The following is a 20,377-nucleotide window of genomic DNA, read 5'->3' as shown; positions in this document are numbered from 1 at the left end:
CAAGTGACCATTATCACAGATGCCCTTCTTTCAGGGTGCAGAGGATACTTGAGCCACCTCACAATTCAGGGCCAATGTTCTCCTGAGCAACAACACATGCACACCAGCCTTGTGGAGGTAATGGTTGCACAGTAAGCATTACGCACACAGTGATTAACATGTCAGTGGTCATCCTTGAAAATATTATAACCACCATTTATTACATCTAAATCTATGGTCGATTGCTTCCCCACTCAAGAGAATTATTAATGGCAAAGCTTGACCTCCTGGTAGCCACAATCCCTGGGGAGTGCTGTATGGATAAAATGCTCCGGGTTATTTTTCTACACTTTTTATCCTCTACCACTGTACTTGTATGTAGTGAAGAAAATAAGACGGCCTTCATGAGGCTTATCATTGCGCCCACCTGGGCAAGACAACCATAGTACTCAATACTACTGAAAATATTTGTACATCACAGTGAGAAATTATCTCTTTGAACAAACCTACGCACACAGCATCAGGGTCAACAGCAAAAGCCAAATCTAAGGGTGCGGAGACTTGGAATTTGGCACCTGAAGTCTTAGAGTTTTGGTACCTTCAAGTCCCAGAAGAGTGCATTCCTATTCTGATGGAGGCTCAGAACCCAAAATGTGAGCTTGTTATACCTCCAAATGGAAAAGAGCTGTTCATTACTGTGTCAGTTTTTCAAAAGCAGCTCTTACTATCTTTGGTGCAAGATATCATGTACTACTCGCTCCACATCTATGCATACCCATGGTCACTTAGGAGATTACATCAGACACACAAAGGCGATGGGAAGAATGCTTTCAAATAGTCTTACCACTGGCAATCGTTCGGGTAGCATTCCAACTCATCATTTTGTAACCACCATGCCACCACACATTAGTGTTTGCATATTTGATGCATCACCCTTAGTGGCCAAAGCTACACCCAGGCATGGCTCACATGCTGTCTGTGCAATTGGAACCAAACTGCACAAGAGTGAAGAGGCCCAAATAGGCTGAAACCAGTCTTGGGTTGTTTGCATTTCAGTTCAGAGAGGGCCTTGTGGGAAATTGGCTCTATATATACTGCACCAAAGTGAGGTACAGTGTGTATAGAGTCTAAGGGTCTCCAGAGGTTTGGCAGAGGCTAAAGTTAGTTAGAACCTTACTCTCTAAAGTGGTAGCTTGGTCGAGCAGTAAGGCAGTATCAGAGGACAGTGTAAAGCATTTGTTGTACACACTCAGTCAGCAAATGGTCTCCCACACTCAAGAACTGAACTCTAGGCCAGTTGTTTTGTATAAAAAATATACTGTTGTTTTATTTCTAGAACCAAGCAAGCCTGGTGCAGGTAAGCATAAAAATACTTCTCAGTAGTAAATTCCTTGTATGATCACAGTTCAAAATAGCAGTGTAACTTGTACTGGTTTTGGTTACAGTTTTAAGGAAGCAGTTTGCAACACATTGCAGGTGTAGTACATTCAATTGAATGGGCTTTTTAAGTAAAATGCGGTTAATTACTTTTCAGATTACTTTTGCTAACACAGGACTGGATCCTAGATTCAGCCCTGGGATATTTCCTGAAAACAGGTGAGTAAATGCGTTTTGGTTAAAGGTACGATTTTTAAGGAATATTATTGCATTGCAAAAGTTGACACTTGGAAACTGTTTCACAAAGAATCACCAATTTTATCCAATGGAAGGAAATGCACTTAGCAGGTAAGTTGCTTTTACTTACTCAGTGCTGGATCCTGGATTCAGCACTGGGACATTTCCTGAAAACAGTTGAGAAAATGCGTTTTGGTTATGCGGCTGATTTTTAAGGAATATTTGTAGTTTTCAAAAGTCGACACCGAAACTTTGTTGGTGAAAAAGTGTCAATGTTATCCTATGAGGAAAAATGTTATCGGGTTCAAGGTAAGTAATCAGTCTTTTAGTTAGGGTTCTGGGGTTAGACTCAGGGGTCTCCCAGGGTCAGTGATGCACTGTTGTTGCTCCCTCGGGGGCACTTGGGCGGCCGGGTGCAGAGTGTTTAGACCCAATGTTATCCTATAGAGGATGGGGGGGCTCTGGTTGGTGGCGGCTGGCAAGCAGGCCACAGGGTTGTGGGAGCAAAGCTCCTAGGGTTAAGCTCCGGGCAAGTTGGGGATCAAGTTAGCTCCAATGGGGCACTGTCAACGGCGCTAGGGCAGCCTGGTGCAGGGTGCTGTTTTGAGGTCGGGTGCCCTGTTGATTTCAATGGGAATTCTCCAGGACAAAGAAACACTGCAGGCTCGGGGACGAGGATCTTATAGGAGTAACCACCATTTCGAGGGGTAATTTGGGATGTAGAGGGATGGTTAGGCACACATGGCTGTGGGGCGTCTGGTGCAAGGGTGTCTTTGGACGGCGGACTTTCTTATACTGGTCGCTGTAGGGGGGGTCCTCTGGATTGAGGCTGCAGGCGTCGTCTGGAGGCTTTAGGCAGGTAAGATGTCGCTGGATCTCTGGTCCGGATCGCCGGGGGACCTCCTCGTGGTGTTCGTTCACTCAAACTCGGGCCGGGCTCGGCGGGTGTAGAGTGTGCTGGATTTGCGGTTTCTGGCTTGCCCCAGAAGCTGCAGTTTAAACACGTCCGGTGTTCACGGGGGAAACAGCTTGGAAAGTGAATACAGGCAGGTCCTCCGGGGTTTTTGAGGTTGCTGGCTGCTGGACACGCCAGGGTTTTGCAGGAGCAGGTTTGAGGGGAGACAGACCTGTAGGGCTGGGGCCTAGTCAGTGGGCGTCGTACTCTTAGTTCTATCTGCACAGCTTCTCATCCTTCTTCTTTTCTTTTTCTTTTTGCTGGATCCGAGGAAGGAAGGTTCAGGGTGCCCCTAAATACAAAATTTAGGGGCGTTACAGGTAGGTAAAGAGCAGGGACCAATGGGTCCCTTCCCTAGGGTGGGTCCACCCCCTATTCTGCCACTCTCCAGTGGGAGGGAGGCAGGAGCCTGTCCCTGGTTGGCTGAGTCCCCCATCCTCAAGATGGCGGGGACTCGAGGTTGTGCTTCACCTCACATCCCTCACCGGAGGGGTGGGGTCGGCAGAGGTGGGCACACCTCTTTTCCTCACTTGTTTTTCCCACCGGTCTACCGCTCAAAGTGGGGGGTAGAACCAGTGGGGACCAGTTGCTGAAAGCAGCAAATGGTCTGGAGAGGCTCACAAAGGCGGCATGCCTTTGAAACTTATCCTTCGTGAACCCTGCCCATCCTGGGGGAGGAGACTTGGCACCCCGTCCCAGGATGTGCATTGTTTCAGGCCCCCCGAGAGCAGCGAGCTCTCAACCCAGGGGTCCAGAAACATGTCTGGTGGTGGCAGCCTAAGCAGCCATTCAGTCAGGTCACTAGGAGTTGGTCGAATTTCAGGGGGCATCTCTAAGATGCCCTCTGTTGTGCATTTTACATTAAATCCGGCATCAGTGTGGGTTTAATGTGCTGAGAAGTTTGATACCAAACTTCTCAGTCTTCAGTGTAGCCATTATGGTGCTGTGGAGTTCGTAATGACAAACACCCAGCACCATATACTCTTAATGGCAGCACTGCACTTACAGTGCCCATGAATGGCCTTTGGCACTGTAGGGGTACAAGGCTCATGCACCTGTACCCTCACCACTGGCACTTGGCACCCAGCTATAGGGGTGACTGATGTATGCCAGGACAGTGGTTTGTGGGCAAGGCTCACAGGGATGTGTGCCATGTCTACTCTTCACTTTGTTCTGCGCCAAGACACGCTGCCTGCAAAGGCAGTGTGTGAGTGTAAGGGTACAGGGCCTCTAAGGGTGGCACAATAAGTGCTGCAGCCCTTAGAGGTCTTCCCTGGTCTCAGTGCCCTGGGTACCTGTAGTACCATTTACCAGTGGCTGACCTGTGGCCAGAGATGCCAATTGGGTTAGTTTTGGGGAAAGAACACAGGGCCTGGGAACCTGATTGGCAGGGATCCAGGGCACACCAAGAAAAAGTGCATCAGTATTCTGGCAAAAAGTGTGGGGGGGGGCTACTGCAACAGAAGCCCACCTTCCTACAGGCCTGGCTTGACAGTTCTAGCTGGACTACTACTCTTGGAGCAGGACAAAGGCGTATTTGCATATAGCTGGTTCTAATCTAAGGTGTCATGGTGGGCAAAAAAACAATGGGTTGGACTGTTACCCTGAGTGATTACCAGTGGCTAGACTCTTTGCAAGCATTCGTTCCATCACATTTTCTGTGTTTGATTTCCTTGGCGATATCACACCTGCAGACATTTGAAAAGCTTCAACACTATCTACCACACACCCCTTCACAAGGCATTATTGTTTCGGCATTCACACCCACAAGTTGAGCAAACTGTCCTTAAAACTTTGTTCCAAACATCTTCCAGTACTGCTTGAAAGCCACTCCGTTAGGGGAAAGGGGAAAAATGCACTGCTTTTTTAGTCTATGCAAGGCATGTAATCTACAACAACATATGCAACAAGTGGGAAATATTACTTACCTGTAACAACCGGTTTGCAGCAATGCAAACGCATCATAAGATGTTTGGACTAGCAATTACAGAGCTAATCAGATTCACAATCCACCAGTACATATAGATTGTCTTGCTTGGCAACAGTATGTATACTTTATCCCTCCTGTATATGGAAAACACAATTTAATGTTGAGTTTATGTCCTGGTGTATTGAGGATTTCAGGAATGGATGACAAGGCAACTTGAAACCAAAAAGTTCACTTTGAGCAAAACAAATTGCAAAGACTGCGCACAATACTGTATGGCAGGAGTGTGGGGTAGCACATGTATCTAAAGTCTCAGTGCACATACCATATAATTGTTCGCCCTATTCGCTTTACCCATGCTTGTTTTTTATGTTTTGTTAGTTGGTGACTGGGAGGTTATTGCCTGAATGCCTTATGCATTGAGCCTAGATAGGTTGCGTGTTATAATGTAGACTACAGAAATAAAAGCTCGGAAATGTAGACTGTAAAATTAAGCGCTGTACAAAATAGTTCCTGTCTGACTCTCTGCTCCCACAATCACTAAAAATGATCAGACATAATTTTGCATATTTATTTTGCCTAGTTCTGCAATAAGCAGGGCGTGAGATGGTCATCCGGTAGGGAGTTTGGACAAATTTATATTGTTGAAGGTAAATGTTTTGTTTGGTCTTGTTTTTAGCAGCACATGTATTTGAAATGTACTGAATTGATGGAGTGTTGTAGTGAAAAAGAAAATTAGAGGTTGATTTTGTTCCTTGCAAGAGGCCCTTTACCTATCCACCTCCAGCCGCCTAATCTTCTCTTCAGTAATCTATCCTTCTTTTTGGTGTAGGTTTCTCTTTCCTTTCTGAAACCACGCTGAGGAAGGCCTTTAAATGGCTTGGCATCCTGGTTGGCATACCTTTAAGCCTGGATCATTCGTTTCAGTACAGCTCCACCCAGCTTCTTTATTTCCCCCTTCCTCTGGATGGGTTAGTGAGCTATCCTAATTTAGGAGGTTCTGGACCTTGGAGCCACCTGCCGAGTATATGTTGCCGATGTCCACACACTTTTGCTATGATATATATATATATATATATATATATATATATATATATATATATATATATATATATATATATATACATATATATATATACATATATACATATACATATATATACACATATATATATATATATATATATATCATATCATTTCGGACTACCGGCCTACTTCGGATGCCTCTGTGTTCTGGATGCTTTCCCAACCACGTTATGAACTGCCCTACCACTTTCCCATTGGTGGGGATCTGCTCTGCCCCAGATCACATTTGGGCCCACTGTATGCTGCTCATAAGGACAGCAAGTCCCATATAAGAAGTATACACACTTGTACATGCATATGAAGCCTCAAATCCAACAACTAAGGTCAAATATGCCGGTATTGCATTGTATTTTTCACTTGAGAAAGCATTATATAAATAACATGTCCAAGATGTGGAGAAAAATGTGCTTTCGACTTGTTTGAAGAAAAACCAGCCTTTATTTGCAGGGAAACAGGCAAGGTTATAGCAGGCAGATTAGCCTAGAAGGCTGCATATAGAACACTCAAAGAAAACACTGGTGCTGTGCCTTTAAGACCTCCAGGCTCCCATCATGCCCCACATGTGACAGTTAGGTTAGTTATTTTTTCCGGCTCCTTCTGTGAGCATCCTGGAGCATTGCGCTCATCAGTTAGTGTTTTTTTGTCCCTAATTGGTCTTTCCAAGTGAGATTGTCTGTCATCACTCAACGTTTTCAGTTCTTATTGTACTAATTCCATCTTTTTTTCTGACCTTACTATTATTTTTCCTGTCAGAATGCCAGCCTCATTTAATAAGTGTCCTTCCTATGGGAAGAAAATGGCTAGGTCAGATATGCACTCGGTCTGTATTGTGTGCTTGCCATCTACACACAGGCCTGACAAGTGCTACTATTCCTCGCAGTTCTTGAGAAGAACCATTCGTGAAAGGGAGAAGATTAAACTGCATACCATGCAGGAGACAGGAAAGGAGTCAGTAAGTAGCGGAGAAGGACATCCCTCTAAAGAGCCCTCCTCTCAAAGACAACAAGAGCAAGGGAGAAAAACGACAACATCCCTCGAATTTGCCATGGAGGGAACGGTCGACGTTGAAAATTCCCCTGTGTTGTTCTTCAGCGTCTAAATCGCTGGTGCCGCGATGGACGTTGAAGGCTGTATCGCCGTCATAGCAGACTCCAGGTGCAGCTAAGACATCTCACCGACCGATGTCGACACCCTCTCTTAGGCTATCCAGTCTGGCTCGCCTACGATGGTGGAAGGCAGACACATCTCTGACAGGTGAGTTCGCCGTCGAGAACCTCGGTACCGACGTCGATAACACTACAGAGCAGATTGTTCACCAGTTTCAACGTTGGGAGATCCGTTGACGTCGAGGGAGATCCACGATCTGACTGCTAAAGGCCTGACGTCGAGGAGTGCGTCATCCTCTCCGGAGCTACGAATTGTTCAGGTCACCCCAGAGGGCTCTCTGGCACCAGAATACCATACGCCTCCTATGAACCTCTCCCCGAGATGGTTATAGAGTGTAAAAGACTGGAGGATGCGGAAAGTTACCCTGGGATCGGAGTATTCTCAGATATACTCTCCTATCCATTCTCCTGAAAGACAAGTGAGACATTTCACCCTGTAACCTGTAACCTCAAGGAGACACATCAAGATCTCCACTTCGCCGATCTAGGTCAAAATCTAGACATTGCTCACCTAGAGAGCGAAGATACAGATCTCCTTCATGGTCCTCAGAATCCACTTCTTCCAAGGCTGATTACTCTCCAACTCTGTCTTCCACCCCACCAACTAGAGTATCACCGGTGGATGATATTGTCACATTCAATGAAGTACTGTGTAGAGGGGCCTCGAAACTCAACATCAAAATGCCTACAGCTGCCCCCTCTACATCTGTGATCTTTGAGGCTCTGCATCACTGGTCCTCCACTAGCTCTCTTCTTCCTTTGCTACCTGGTTTGCTAGAACAGGCTCTGCATACATTCCTGACGCCGGCCTCAGTGGGAGGGGCTCCTTCAAGGATACTGAAGAAGTACAGAGCCCAGAACAGGTCCCTCTTTTCCAGAGGTCTGACCCACCTCCAGACTCTGTAATTGTATCAGCGGCTAGGAAGGGTCACAATGATAGCTTCCTCATCTGCTGTTCCCCTGGACAAAGACAGCAAAGCCATGGACTCCTTTGGGAAGAGGTTGTGCAACACCTCGGCCTCCTACATGAAGGTGGCCAGTTCCTCTGCTTTGCTAGGTCAATATGACCGTTCACTGTGGGACTTTCTTTCATGTTTTACAGAAAAATTTCCGAAAGAATATCGGCAAGATTTTCAAGAGATTCTGCAGGAAGGAGGGCTTGTGGCAAATCAGGTCATCAGTGTGGCAGCTGATGCATCAGACCTTGCTGCCCATGGTTATTCCCATGGCATCTGTGCCAGGAGATCCTCATGGCTGAAACTTGCTTGCTTGAAACCAGAAGCCCAACATGGAATACTCAACCTCCCCTTCACTGATCCATATCTCTTTGGCTCTCATGCGGACGATGAGATGTCCAGGATGAAATCTGATCTGGATACCTTGACGGCTGGTGGTTTAGAGAAAAGAAAGGATTTCCCACATCGCTATCGGCCCTATGATCGTCTCCAGTACCGACCGAGGGTTCAAGCCCCTCATTGGTCCTCGCAGCAACACCATGCGAGATCGCATTTCCACCAGCGACTACCTGGTAGAGGAAGAAGGGGCTCTAGGCAACGCCCCGTGGCTAAACAACAGCCAAAACAGTGAGTTCTTGCTTACCCCAACTCCGTTTCCAACTCTGGTGGGAGGAAGTATTTGTTTTCATTTGGAAGAGTGGATAAAAATAAAGGACAAATTGGTGCTCAATATTGTGCGGAGTGGGTCCTCAATCAGATTCAAGTCTCCGCCACCATCTGTGCCTCCTCTGAAAATCACAATCAGTCGGATAGATAAGCTGTGAGAGGAGGTCTCCATACTGCTACAAAAACAGGCCATCAAAAAGGTTCCTTTGGCACCAACATCGACAGGGAATCTATTCCAGCTACTTCCTGGTCCCAAAGAAAGGTCCAAACTAGGAATTCAGGCCCATACGAGATCTCAGACTCTTAAACAGGTACATTTTCAGAGAGAGATTCCGGATGTTGGCCTTAAACCAAATCATTCCACACATCCACCATGGGGGCTGGATGTGCTCTATAGACCTTCAGGATACGTACTTTCACATCCCAATTTCTCCAAAGCACCGGAAGTTTCTTCAAATCAGGATGGATTCAGATCACTTCCAGTTCAAAGTCCTACCTTTCGGCCTCAAGTCTGCTCCCTGCACTTTTTCGAAATTCATGGCGGTAGTAGCTGCCTTCCTGAGAATACATAAAATCTTTGTCTATCCTTACCTAGATGACTGGTTAATCAAGAGTGCCTCTCCCTGTCTCCTGCAGGATCACCTGAATTATTGCATCCAAGTCTTGAAGCGATTGGGACTGTGTGTAAACTTCAAAAAGTCTATCCTAAACCCTACACAGAGGATTCACTGTTTGGGTGCTACGCTAGAATCGGCAAACGCAAGAGCGTTTCCTTCAGAGGAGAGACTATTATCAATACTCCACAAAGGACGCACTCTACTGAAAACACCTCAACCAACAGCCAGGCAGGTGTCCTCCCTGCTAGGCTCGATGGCGTCATGCATATTCATTGTTCCGAATGCCAGGTTACACATGAAACCCTTACAGCAAACTCTAGAGGACCAGTGATCTCAACTGTCCAACTGCTGGGAGGACACCATAACTCTTCCTCATGCAGTTCAAGTCTCAATAAAATGGCGGATGCAATGGTCTCATCTTCTGAAAGGTGTTCCTTTCCACCAAGATACTCCCAAACAGAGTATAGTCACAGATGTGTCTCTTCAAGGCTGGGGCTCTCATATGAGATCTCTTCAGGTACAGGGCCTGTGGTCAGAAAAGAAGACCTACCACATCAACATACTAGAACTCAGACCTGTGCATCTAGCTCTCAAAGCATTCTTCCCCTCCATTAAGTCAGGCTTCCTGTTGATTCAGACGGATAACACCACAACAATGTACTACCTGAACAAACAGGGAAGGGCCAGATCCAGACCTCTTTCTCTGGAGGCTCAAGCCATATGGAAATGGCTACTGGCGTGGAACATGTCCATTTCAGCAGTTCACCTGCCAGGCACCCTCAATGCACAGGCGGATGAACTAAGCCGACACTTCGTCGAAGCTCACGATTGGGTGCTAAAAGACAAAATAGCACAAGACATTTTTCGGAGATGGGGTTCTCCAGACATCAATTTATTTGCACGTGGGCAACACAAAATGCAGCAACTTAGCTTCAGGTACCCTCAACCAGGCTTCAATGGGAATGCTGGTCAGAGAAATTACTCTACGCCTTTCCACCAGTCCCTCTAATACCACTGGTGATCAGCAAGCTCTACAGATCCAGGACCGAGATGATCCTTATTGCAACAGAGTGGCCTCGTCAGTGGTGGTACAAGGACCTATTACACCACTCCAAGGCACCGCAGAGGAGGTTGCCATGCCTTCCGGGCGGCAATTGCAAAAACAACAAGTGATGGACTGAATGTGGATCAATGTCAAACACTCCCCCAGTCAAAAGATCTGGGCCAAAATCCATCGTTTTTTTGCACTCCACACCACCCTGGGTTAGACAATGGCGATATGCAAATCAGCTCTGACCCTGTTGCCCCATGGGAACAGTCCAGCCCGAACTACAAAAGCCATGTCCTTCCCAGAACGGAATCAAGCATCCGAGGACCGGACCGGTTTCGAGGTAACACCTCTCATCAGCCCGGCTAGCTTGACTCCAAGTGGTGTGGAGTGCCTGGGACCCACGTCTGGGCATCCCCAGCGCACTTAGGGCGGCAATTGCAAAAACAACAAGTGATGGACTGAATGTGGATCAATGTCACACACTCCCCCAGTCAAAAGATCTGGGCCAAAATCCATCGTTTTTTTGCACTCCACACCACCCTGGGTTAGACAATGGCGATATGCAAATCAGCTCTGACCCTGTTGCCCCATGGGAACAGTCCAGTCCGAACTACAAAAGCCATGTCCTTCCCAGAACGGAATCAAGCATCCGAGGACCGGACCGGTTTCGAGGTAACACCTCTCATCAGCCCGGCTAGCTTGACTCCAAGTGGTGTGGAGTGCCTGGGACCCACGTCTGAGCATCCCCAGCGCACTTAGGGCGGCAATTGCAAAAACAACAAGTGATGGACTGAATGTGGATCAATGTCACACACTCCCCCAGTCAAAAGATCTGGGCCAAAATCCATCGTTTTTTTGCACTCCACACCACCCTGGGTTAGACAATGGCGATATGCAAATCAGCTCTGACCCTGTTGCCCCATGGGAACAGTCCAGTCCGAACTACAAAAGCCATGTCCTTCCCAGAACGGAATCAAGCATCCGAGGACCGGACCGGTTTCGAGGTAACACCTCTCATCAGCCCGGCTAGCTTGACTCCAAGTGGTGTGGAGTGCCTGGGACCCACGTCTGGGCATCCCCAGCGCACTTAGGGCGGCAATTGCAAAAACAACAAGTGATGGACTGAATGTGGATCAATGTCCTCCTTCCGGATCTGCTAACCAAGTAAGGGGGGGAAGGTTTTTCACCACCTCCCTTCTCTGAGATTGACAGCATGGCTCCTGAGTTCTTACAATATGGTCACCAAGGCCTCTCGCAGGACTGTATGCAGATATTAAAAGAAGCGAGAAGGCCTTCAACGAGAAAGTCATATGCTTTTAAATGGAAGCGTTTTTATCTGTGGTGTACAGCTAACGGTCATGACCCCACCACGGGTCAAGAACAGGTTATTTTGCCGTATCATCTATACTTAGCTAAAGCAGGCTTAAAGATTTCCTCTATCAGAGTACATCTGGCAACAATTACAGCCTATAGAAATTCTCCTACTCGGGCCCCTCTCTTTCAAATACCAGTCGTTGAAGACTTTCTGGAAGGTCTAAAAAAGGTTTAGTCACCAATTCGGTTACCTTCCCCTGCCTTAAAGCTTAATGTGGTCCATTCTAAGTTAATGGATCCCACCTTTAAACCCATTCATAAAGCTTCTCTGCAACACCTTTCTTGGAAGGCTCCTTTTTTAGTGGCTATTACCTCTGCTCGCAGGGTAAGTGAGATTCAGCACTTATGTTCCACAGAGCCTTATCTCATTTTACATGCAAATCGAGGGGTTATGAGGACTCACCTGAGTTTCTTGCCTAAAGTGATCTTAGATTTGCATATTAATCAATCAATCACTCTTCCACATTTTTTTCCAAATCCTACCACGCCTCCTGAGAGGGCATTACGTTCTCTTGATCTGAAAAGAGTTTTAGAATTCTATTTCGATAGAACGAAGGTCATATGAAAGTCGGACCGTCTATTTATTAACTATGGTCCAATGCACACTGGGTTTCCTTGTTCTAAAAGATCCATCGCGAGATGGATAGTACTTGCATCACATTAGCCTACCAGCTAGCTCACAAACAGCTCCCCGGCAAGCCGAGGGCTCACTCTACAAGGGGTAAAGCTGCTACTACGGCTATGCTTAAAAATGTACCTATTCAAGAGATATGGGAAGGAGCTACGTGGCCGTCAATCCACACCTTTTCCTCACATTACTGCTAGATTCTGATACTCAAGTGGGTGCTCGGTTTGGGCAAGCATCTTTGAAGAATTATTTTGCTTGATTGTACTCTATTTGCTATGCAGTTTTTCGTCCGCAGGGTTCAGGGATGGGCTTGCTACTCTATTCAGTGCTTAGTACTTTTGATGAGTATTCCCTGGAAAAGAAGGATAAGTTACTTACCTGTAATCCTAGTTCTCTTCCTGGGGTATACTCATCAAAGTCATAAGCAACCCTTCCTCCTCCCCGGACGAATACCATGTGTTTTATTTACATTATATGCCTTCACATTGTAACACGCCGGCAAAAAGACCTGACCTAACTGTCACCTGTGGGGCATGATGGGAGCCTGGAGGTATTAAAGGCACTGCACCAGTTTTTTCTTTTGAGTGTTCTATATGCAGCCTTCTAGGCTAATCTGCCTGCCATCACCTTGCCTTTTTCCCAGCAAATAAATGCTTTGTTTTCTTCAAACAAGTTGAGAGTTCATTGTTCTCTGTATATTGGAAATGTTATTTATATAATGCTTTTTCAAGTGAAAAATACAATTGAGCCTAGTTGTTTGGATTTGAGGCTGCATGCATGTGTGTATATTTCTTAGATATATGCATATTATTATTAATATATATATCTTATATATATATGTGGTTATATATGCATATATTATTGTTTATGCTCCGGGGTCTCCGCACGTGGGCAGGACTATTCAGTGCTTATGACTTTGATGAGTATACCCCTGGAAGAGAACTAGGATTACAGGTAAGTAGCTTGTACCTACTGCTCATCAGTCTGATTCTTGTGAATCGAATGCTGGCAATAGGACAGGAAGGAGGCAGTGTCTCCCAATGTAGTACTCATATGTACAACACTTTTATCAGGCAAAGACAGGAAGACTTTTAGCGCGGCACTAAGCTTCATAGCTTCAATATGTGCTGCTTTACTGCCCAGGCAGCAGTGCTAATGCGATATTAATTCCTTAATACTCACACCTTGTGCAGGCATTGCCAAACTGGGCAGCCAGCTGGAGGAACCAGGGCACCCTCCCAGTCTGGCATGTGCAAAATGGCCTCTCCAACCGCTCATATTTCTCTTAAAGCCCCCACACAGTGCACACAGTCCTCCACCATCACGTCCAAGTTGTCTGCTTCCAGTGGGTAAGGCTGATGATCACATGCTGGGACAAGTCAGACTTAAGAGGTGTGATGTTTGGAAAACAGGGTAAAACATTTAAAGAAATTTTATATGTGGGCTGACGTACTGGTTGCTACTTTTACATTCTCCTGTTGTTGTGCCACTGTCAAGCACATTGTTTGATGTCTGTTAAGGCTTGCCCAAATTGAGTGGCAGGGTCAGGACCTCTGATTAGGCAGACCTTCGAAGTGCCTTGATTTGAGTTCTGCCTAACAAGTACCAGCTACTGGTACGTAGGCCATTGTGTTAAAGTGGTGTTGTGAGAGGAGGATTTGTGTCTTTGCTAAGAATACTTGCACTCCTCACCTGTTTATCTGTCTCTTCCTGGTAGTGAACCTTGGGCGTGCTTCCTTCGAAGCCATGGCACATATCGTAGACCAGATTCACAAAGACCTGGAGGGGAACCAGGACCAGCATGGCCGGAACCACCTCCTGGCATCCTACATTTACTACAGCTTCCACCTGCCCAGTGCAGAACCTGGGCCCCCTGCAACAGGTGAGGAATGCCTGGTTGGGGCTGCATCGATCTTGATCTACAATATACAGCATCTCTTCTCCTGCTTCCCAATCTGTCTGTTTCTCTCTTTTTCTCCTTACCTGTTCTTCACTCTGTTCCTCTGAGTCATTCTGCTCACATTGTCTTTTGGTTTTTGGATATCAGTGGCTGGCACTTCCCCCCATGGGGGTACGATCCAGTATGCCACCTTGTCCCGGGCCACAGCTCGGCCAAGCAGCTTGAACCTCTCCCGCTCCAAGAGCATCAGCAACAGCAACCCAGACCTTGCAACTACGCCCAACTCTCCAGATGAGGAGGTACAAAGGATCATTGGGAGCAAGGTAAGGTAATGGGACTCTCCCCCTGTATCATCCAGTTGAGATAGTGGTTTTGTGTCTTGGGTAAAGCCACAAGGAAGGGTTTCAGGCAGTAGTGTATCCTTATTCAAGAATTGCAAGGGTTCTGCATATCATTATTGAGGTGCATTAGCAGAGCTCTGTGTTAATTTCAGTGCAAGAAAAGAGGTGGTTCTGCAAGGCAGGAGTGAGGGGCTTCAGGTGAGGTATGTGGGAACCATCTACTAAGCTTTAAGGTTCTCCTTTAAAGCATACCAATATCTGTCCAAGGTAGAGTGGTTTCTTCTATGGGGCTTGGGACCTCCTGATGCTGTGGGTGTGAGTTGTGAACTCTTGGAATGGGTGGGCTCTGTACTGGCTCTGAGGTGGGTCTCTCAGGTAGCTCCTTTCCAGATAGATGGATATATGTTATGGGGATAGAATGTTCAGGTGGTTCTAATTCTTTGGTGTATATGTGCAAGGTGTCAGCTCGGTTTCTATGTGGGTTACGTATCACCTGGGAGTTTGCTATCGTAGAGAAGAGCATGGGTTGTTCCTATCTCTTGGGGCATACTGTGGGCTGCTGTCTGTCTTCTTATGTGCTGGGACTTTCTTCTTGTCTGGGAACTCTGGATTATGCTGTCTTTCTCTTTTGTGACAAATCTTGCTGCTCTCTCCTGGACGCCGCCCTTCGCCTTTCCACAGGGAATGGATCGTTCTCACTCGTGGGTGAACTCTGCATATGCCCCCGGAGGCCCGAAGGCCGTGCTACGTCGGAACCACCCCAACTCCAGTGCCGACCTCAAACAGGTGCCAATTTCACGTCCTGACCGTGGGGCTGCGCCCTCGCACCCTCCACCCTGTATCGAATTCTTATCTCTGTCAAGAACCCATCGACCATCACTCCTCCTTCATTGCCATTTCATCCTCTTCCTCCTCTCTGGTTATTCCCATTCTTGAGCTCCATGAATTCAGTGTCTGGTGTTCTGTGCTCTGATCCCAGCGATGGTTAGAGCAGGTCTGAGAGTGCCTCAAATAAGTATGGGCCTGGCAGTGAGCATGTCCTAAGTTACTGGGGCTGGAATGTGAGTGCTTTGAGATTTCATGGGCTAGGAGGCGAGAAAAGCTGAAAAAATATGTGGTAACACAAAAAATTATTTGATCTTGTGTGGACCCCAGAATTGGGTCAGGTTTAAGGTAAAGTGCCTTCATCTAGTTTGTCTAGTGGGTGAGTGGACCCCAAAATGTAGTTGCCAGAATCTCAGCAGTCTTGAAAAAAATGACATGGATGTTTATCTAAGTTTCGGTGCTAGCTGCCCGTTGAAGACTCTGTATTTACTTCTTTATGATTAAGTTGACAGCATTGATGCTTAGATTGCTATGGTTTCCTGAAAGAGGTTGAAGATACGCATAGGGATAGCAGCGATCCCAAGTACCAGTGTTCGAAAGTCTGTGCTCTCCCTGCACTTTTGCTCCTATTTTTGTACATCAAACCACCTGCAGGTTTCGAAGAAGCATACTACCACTTTAGGTCCACAAGCTAAACATCATTCTCTCCTAAAACCTTGTTGGAGTACCTCGTGCCCACAGAATGCACAGCTAAGATGCCTCAGCTATGAGTGATGCTGCTCTTCTTGGGTTTGACTCAAATGTGTTTGGGGCATCTCTTAGTTGTTCCATAGCCAGAATCTACAACCTGTTGACCAGCTATCATCTGTGAACATTTTCACTTGTCTGGAGCCATTTACAGATGAATGACGCCAGTAGGTCCACCTACTAGTAAGTCTGGCTGCCCATACTAGTGGTCAACAGCAGATCTGTCTTTCAGCAGCTTGATACAGTTCACATTAATCTGTACAACATTGTGTGTGGTTAATTAAGGAATTATACAAGTACTTCCCAGGGTTTCTTATCAAAACCTGTAATGTTATGGTTTGTTTCTAATGTTTGAGATATTTGAGTAAAATCTCTTAAGTAAGAAAACTCCCCTCTCTCATGTTGGACCTTATAGCTGAGACAGTAAGTCACCTTGATATGTTGAGCAGAGTACCAAAATAATTATTAGAACTACTTCTCAGCCCCAAAAGTAAGTGTTGCTGCCTCATTCTGGAGTCCCGAGTGCCCCCTGTTTCATTAATAATTTTTGTAGGTAAAGATAGCCAAAGTTGTGGCGACGGGGGTTAGTGATCAAAAGAGAAGAATTTGCAAGATTGTTGTAGCTGAAAGAGATCTTTTGCATCAGTTAGTGGCAAAATAACAGGACTCGGATCCATGAAGACACCAGGACTTCTCAGATCCTTTTCCAGGTGGTGGCTGAGTAGGAAAGACCTAGGGCCTTTGATATGTACCAAATAATGACTAGTGTTTGTTGGAGCATTTGAGTCTTTACACATTCTTTTGCAGCCATTCTTGCATTTGAATCTTCCATTTGGCTACAGCTCGGTGACTCCAACATGCACCCTCTGGAATGTCTAATGAATGTCCTTGGTGGCCAGTTGGTGCCAGATTTTATTAAAATGTTATCTCATATGGATATTCTGTGAATGTGGCATGGATTTAGCTTCTGGGGACTATGTTGGCTGTGCTATGGAAGAAATTCTGGGTGTGTTCACCAAATAGATTCAAAGATCTTGGTTAAAGTATTTTTTATGTCTGTATTTTTACACATGCTTTTCTGGCATACATTGTAAGGGGTATACAGGACTATTGGTCCTTCTCCACACCACACAGTGAACTTAGCAGCGGTATGTATGTTTATTTCTTGTGCAATATCTGTTATTATGTTCCAGTGACATTATCTCTCAGTTCTAGTATTGGTGCTATTCCTTCTGCTCTGGACGTCCTAACATTGTTAAAAAGACTAAACTTTTCAAGTGCTCTAAACAGAGTAAACAGAATGATAAGTTTTCTTGCATGAATTTAGAACTTGTTAAACATGGACAAGTCGAAGATTTAGCCTGCTACCTATGAGTGATTTAAAGGTGCCTCAATTTTTTCAGTTTAAATAATTGTTATTGATTTTTATAAAATAACAACAATACAACAAAGAACACCTACTGCCCACTGGAGGGTGGCATAATAGGGGGTGTACCCACCCCAGGGAAGGGACCCATTGGTCTCTACCTTTTACTTACCTGTAAAGCCCCTATATCTAGTATTTAGGGGCACCCCTGAAACTTGCTTCCTCAGACAAGAAGAAACTACAAGAAGAAGGACCGAACAGCTGTGCAGAAGCTAACAAGAGGAAGACGCCCACTGTCTTGGCCCCAGCCCTTCCGGCCTGTCTCCACCTCGAACCTGCTCCTGCGAAATTCCTGTGTGTCCTGCAGCCAGCAACCTCGAAACCCCCGGAGGGCCTGCCTGCCTTCAACCACAAAGACTTTGTCTCCCGTGAACACCGGATGTGTTCATCTGCAAACTCTGGCCCCAGCCAGAAACCGCGAATCCGCACCACTCTGCACCCGCCTTCTATGGCCCGAGCTCGAGTGGACAAACACCAAGACGAGGTCCCCCCGGCAATCCTGACCCGATATCGGCGACCCTTGACCTGCCTCAAGCAGACTCCTGCAGCCTAAATCCCGAAGGTCCCCCCAACAACGACCTGGCGCTGGTAAGAAGATCCTCCCCCAAAAGGCAACCCTACACCCGACGCTCCACGGCCTTGGGTGGCCAAACCGACAGTGCCTAACCAACCCCCTTCTTCCCAATTTACCTCTCGAAGTGGTGGTTGCACCCAGAAGACCTTCGCCCCGAGCCTGCAGTGCTTTTGCGAACCGGAGACTCCCCATTGACAGCCACAGGGCTTTTGACACCAAAACAGCACTCTGCACCCGGCCGCCCAAAGGGCCGCTGAGGGTTTAACTTTTGTGCTGGCCTAAACCTCCATTTGCCCTGAGCGTAAGTCCAGGAGCTTTGCTCCCACAACCCAGTGTCCTGCTCGTCAGCAGTCACCAACCGGAGGCCCCCATCCCCTTTTGGATAACATTATGCCTCAGCAGTCTGCACCCGGCTGCCCTAGTGCCGCTGAGGGTGTTACTAGAGTGCATCCTTGACCTTGGGGGACCTCTGAGTCTACCCCCTGAACCTCAACTCCAACTACCGAATACTTACCTCAAAACCGATAACACTATTTTCCTCCATAGGATAACATTGACTGTTTTTCTGTGAAAAGTTTCTAAGTGTGGAGTTTGAAAACCTAAAGATATTCTTTAAAATTGTACTGTGTAACAAAGGCGATTTTACTTACCTGTTTACAGGAAATGCTCCAGAGTAGTATCCAGGTATACTACTCTGTGTAACAAAAGTAATCTCAACAGTTACTTACCTGAAATCTGACTGAAAATCCCATTCAAAGTATATGTATATGTACTGAAAAGCCTTGCATTATCAGTAACACTACTGTTATCAAATCAAAGTACATTTACATTTACATTTGCAATCTAAACTGTGTTACAATCTGTATATTTACTGCAAAGTACTTATCACTTACCTGTGCCAGGCTTGCTTGGTTCAAGGAAATAAAATAGCTAAAAGAATATTTTTATACAAAAACAATTGGGTTCAGTCTGAGTGTGTGAATTCATTAGCTGACTAGTTTGTAGAACAAACGCTTAACACTTTCCTCTGATACTGCCTTACTGCTCGACCATACTGCCACAAATAGAGAGTGAGGTGCTATCTAACTTTCCCTCTGCCTACCTATGGGGTTCCACTGGACTCTGTGCACATTATACTTCACTTTGGTATAGTATATACAGAGCCAGTTTCCTACATTGGTGGTTTCGAAGAAGCAAAAAAGGGCAAATCAGTGCAGAAAAGGGCAATGTAAAGGTATTTTCTTCTCTGTTTATGCACTGGCTAAAAAAATGCCTCCGAAAGATCTGATAGCTTGTTCGAAAAGAGAGAAGGCTGCTACCACTGCGTTGGCACGCGGTGTGGCTGGTCTGGACATTTGGGCATCATTATTGGCTTCCTAGCCAGGATTTTCTGATTTGAGCCATTCCATGGATACTTTTTTTAAAAATAATTTTTATTAGCTTTGTATACATATAAAGCATGCACAGTACCATATTATTCAAGCAAAGATGTTACAATGATACGAATATGTAGTCCGGAAACAATCTATATGCACATATAGAGTGAGGTAGCGGCATGTATTGACTGATGGTGGACGCCATGTGCGCGCGGGAAATAACTAGGGGAGGAGGAACCCGGGAGTGAGTGTAGCGGGAGAGGGAGTGTTGGAAGCAACTAGGGGGAGGGGGAGAGGAGGAGGTAATGGGGTGAAGACTGAGTGAGAAGGGCGGAATCAGACAGATTGTTCAAAGCTCATCTGTGGGGAGGTTAATATGAGGGGGAGGGGGGACTGGAGGAGGGTGGAGCCGAGAGCGGGGGGCGGATGTGGTCCGGTGACACACACTTTATGGAGATGGTGATGCTGTAGGGGGGGGACAGCTGTATCTTGGGACGTGTGCGGGGGGGGCACGTGTGTGGGCTAGCTCAAATTGGTGAGATAGCATGGCCCATTCTAGGGAGATAGGGTGTTTAGGCTGACTTTTCGCCTCTTCCTCCCTCAGGGTGTCTTCCTCCGCTGTAGCCCACTTTTTCACTGCTCCCACCCATGCCTCGAATGGGGGACCTGTGGTTGTGCGCCAGTGCATGGCAATATTTCTTTTGGCCAATAGCAGGGTCAAGGAAGCGTAGCGTGCCGGGGTCTGATAGGCTCTATGTAAAATGTAGTACTGTATGTTTTTAAATCGCGCGTTTCTCAACACTTTCTTTGGGGATTCTAGCGCTCTATCCCATTCCCGGTTGTGAAGTTGTCGCCCGATCTCGTCCTCCCAGGTGGCCCGCAGTGTGTGTAGGGAACTCTCTTTGATTGACTTGTACAGCCAAGTGACTAAGTGTCTGCCTCTGGCCATATAGAGGATGGTGTGCACTACAGGGTGTGTTGCGAGTTCGCCGGCTGTAAGGTCACAGTGCGGGCGATAGCAGTCAATGAGTCGGCGGTGCGTCAAGAACTGCCCTGGGGGGAGGCCGTAATCTTCCATGAGGCGATCATATGGGCGAAGCTGGTCGTCCGCGAAGAGTGCCTCCTCTTCGGTGATTTCCAATTCCACCCAAACGCTCAGCATGGCATTC

At 46.6% G+C, this 20,377-nt stretch overlaps 1 protein-coding gene across 7 annotated transcripts in view; it reads left to right on the top strand.

The window, feature by feature from the left end:
• The window catches only part of LOC147748470 (dedicator of cytokinesis protein 7-like), a 476,862-nt gene that overhangs the window by 208,903 nt on the left and 247,582 nt on the right, over window positions 1-20,377 (top strand). For 4 of the 7 annotated variants that reach the window (XM_086962135.1, XM_086962128.1, XM_086962120.1 and 1 more), the window contains exons 21-23: window positions 13,737-13,901; window positions 14,067-14,242; window positions 14,942-15,046. In XM_086962135.1, the coding sequence (XP_086818261.1) occupies window positions 13,737-13,901; window positions 14,067-14,242; window positions 14,942-15,046 (446 nt within the window). The remainder of the gene's footprint in view (window positions 1-13,736; window positions 13,902-14,066; window positions 14,243-14,941; window positions 15,047-20,377) is intronic. The other 3 variants (XM_086962164.1, XM_086962156.1, XM_086962145.1) reach the window with 1 other exon arrangement.

This window comes from Lissotriton vulgaris, chromosome 1_1 (assembly GCF_964263255.1).
Source record: "Lissotriton vulgaris chromosome 1_1, aLisVul1.2, whole genome shotgun sequence".
Taxonomy (NCBI): Eukaryota; Metazoa; Chordata; class Amphibia; order Caudata; family Salamandridae; genus Lissotriton; species Lissotriton vulgaris.
Note: the sequence above shows the minus strand (reverse complement) of the source record. Positions and strands in the feature narration are given on the sequence as shown.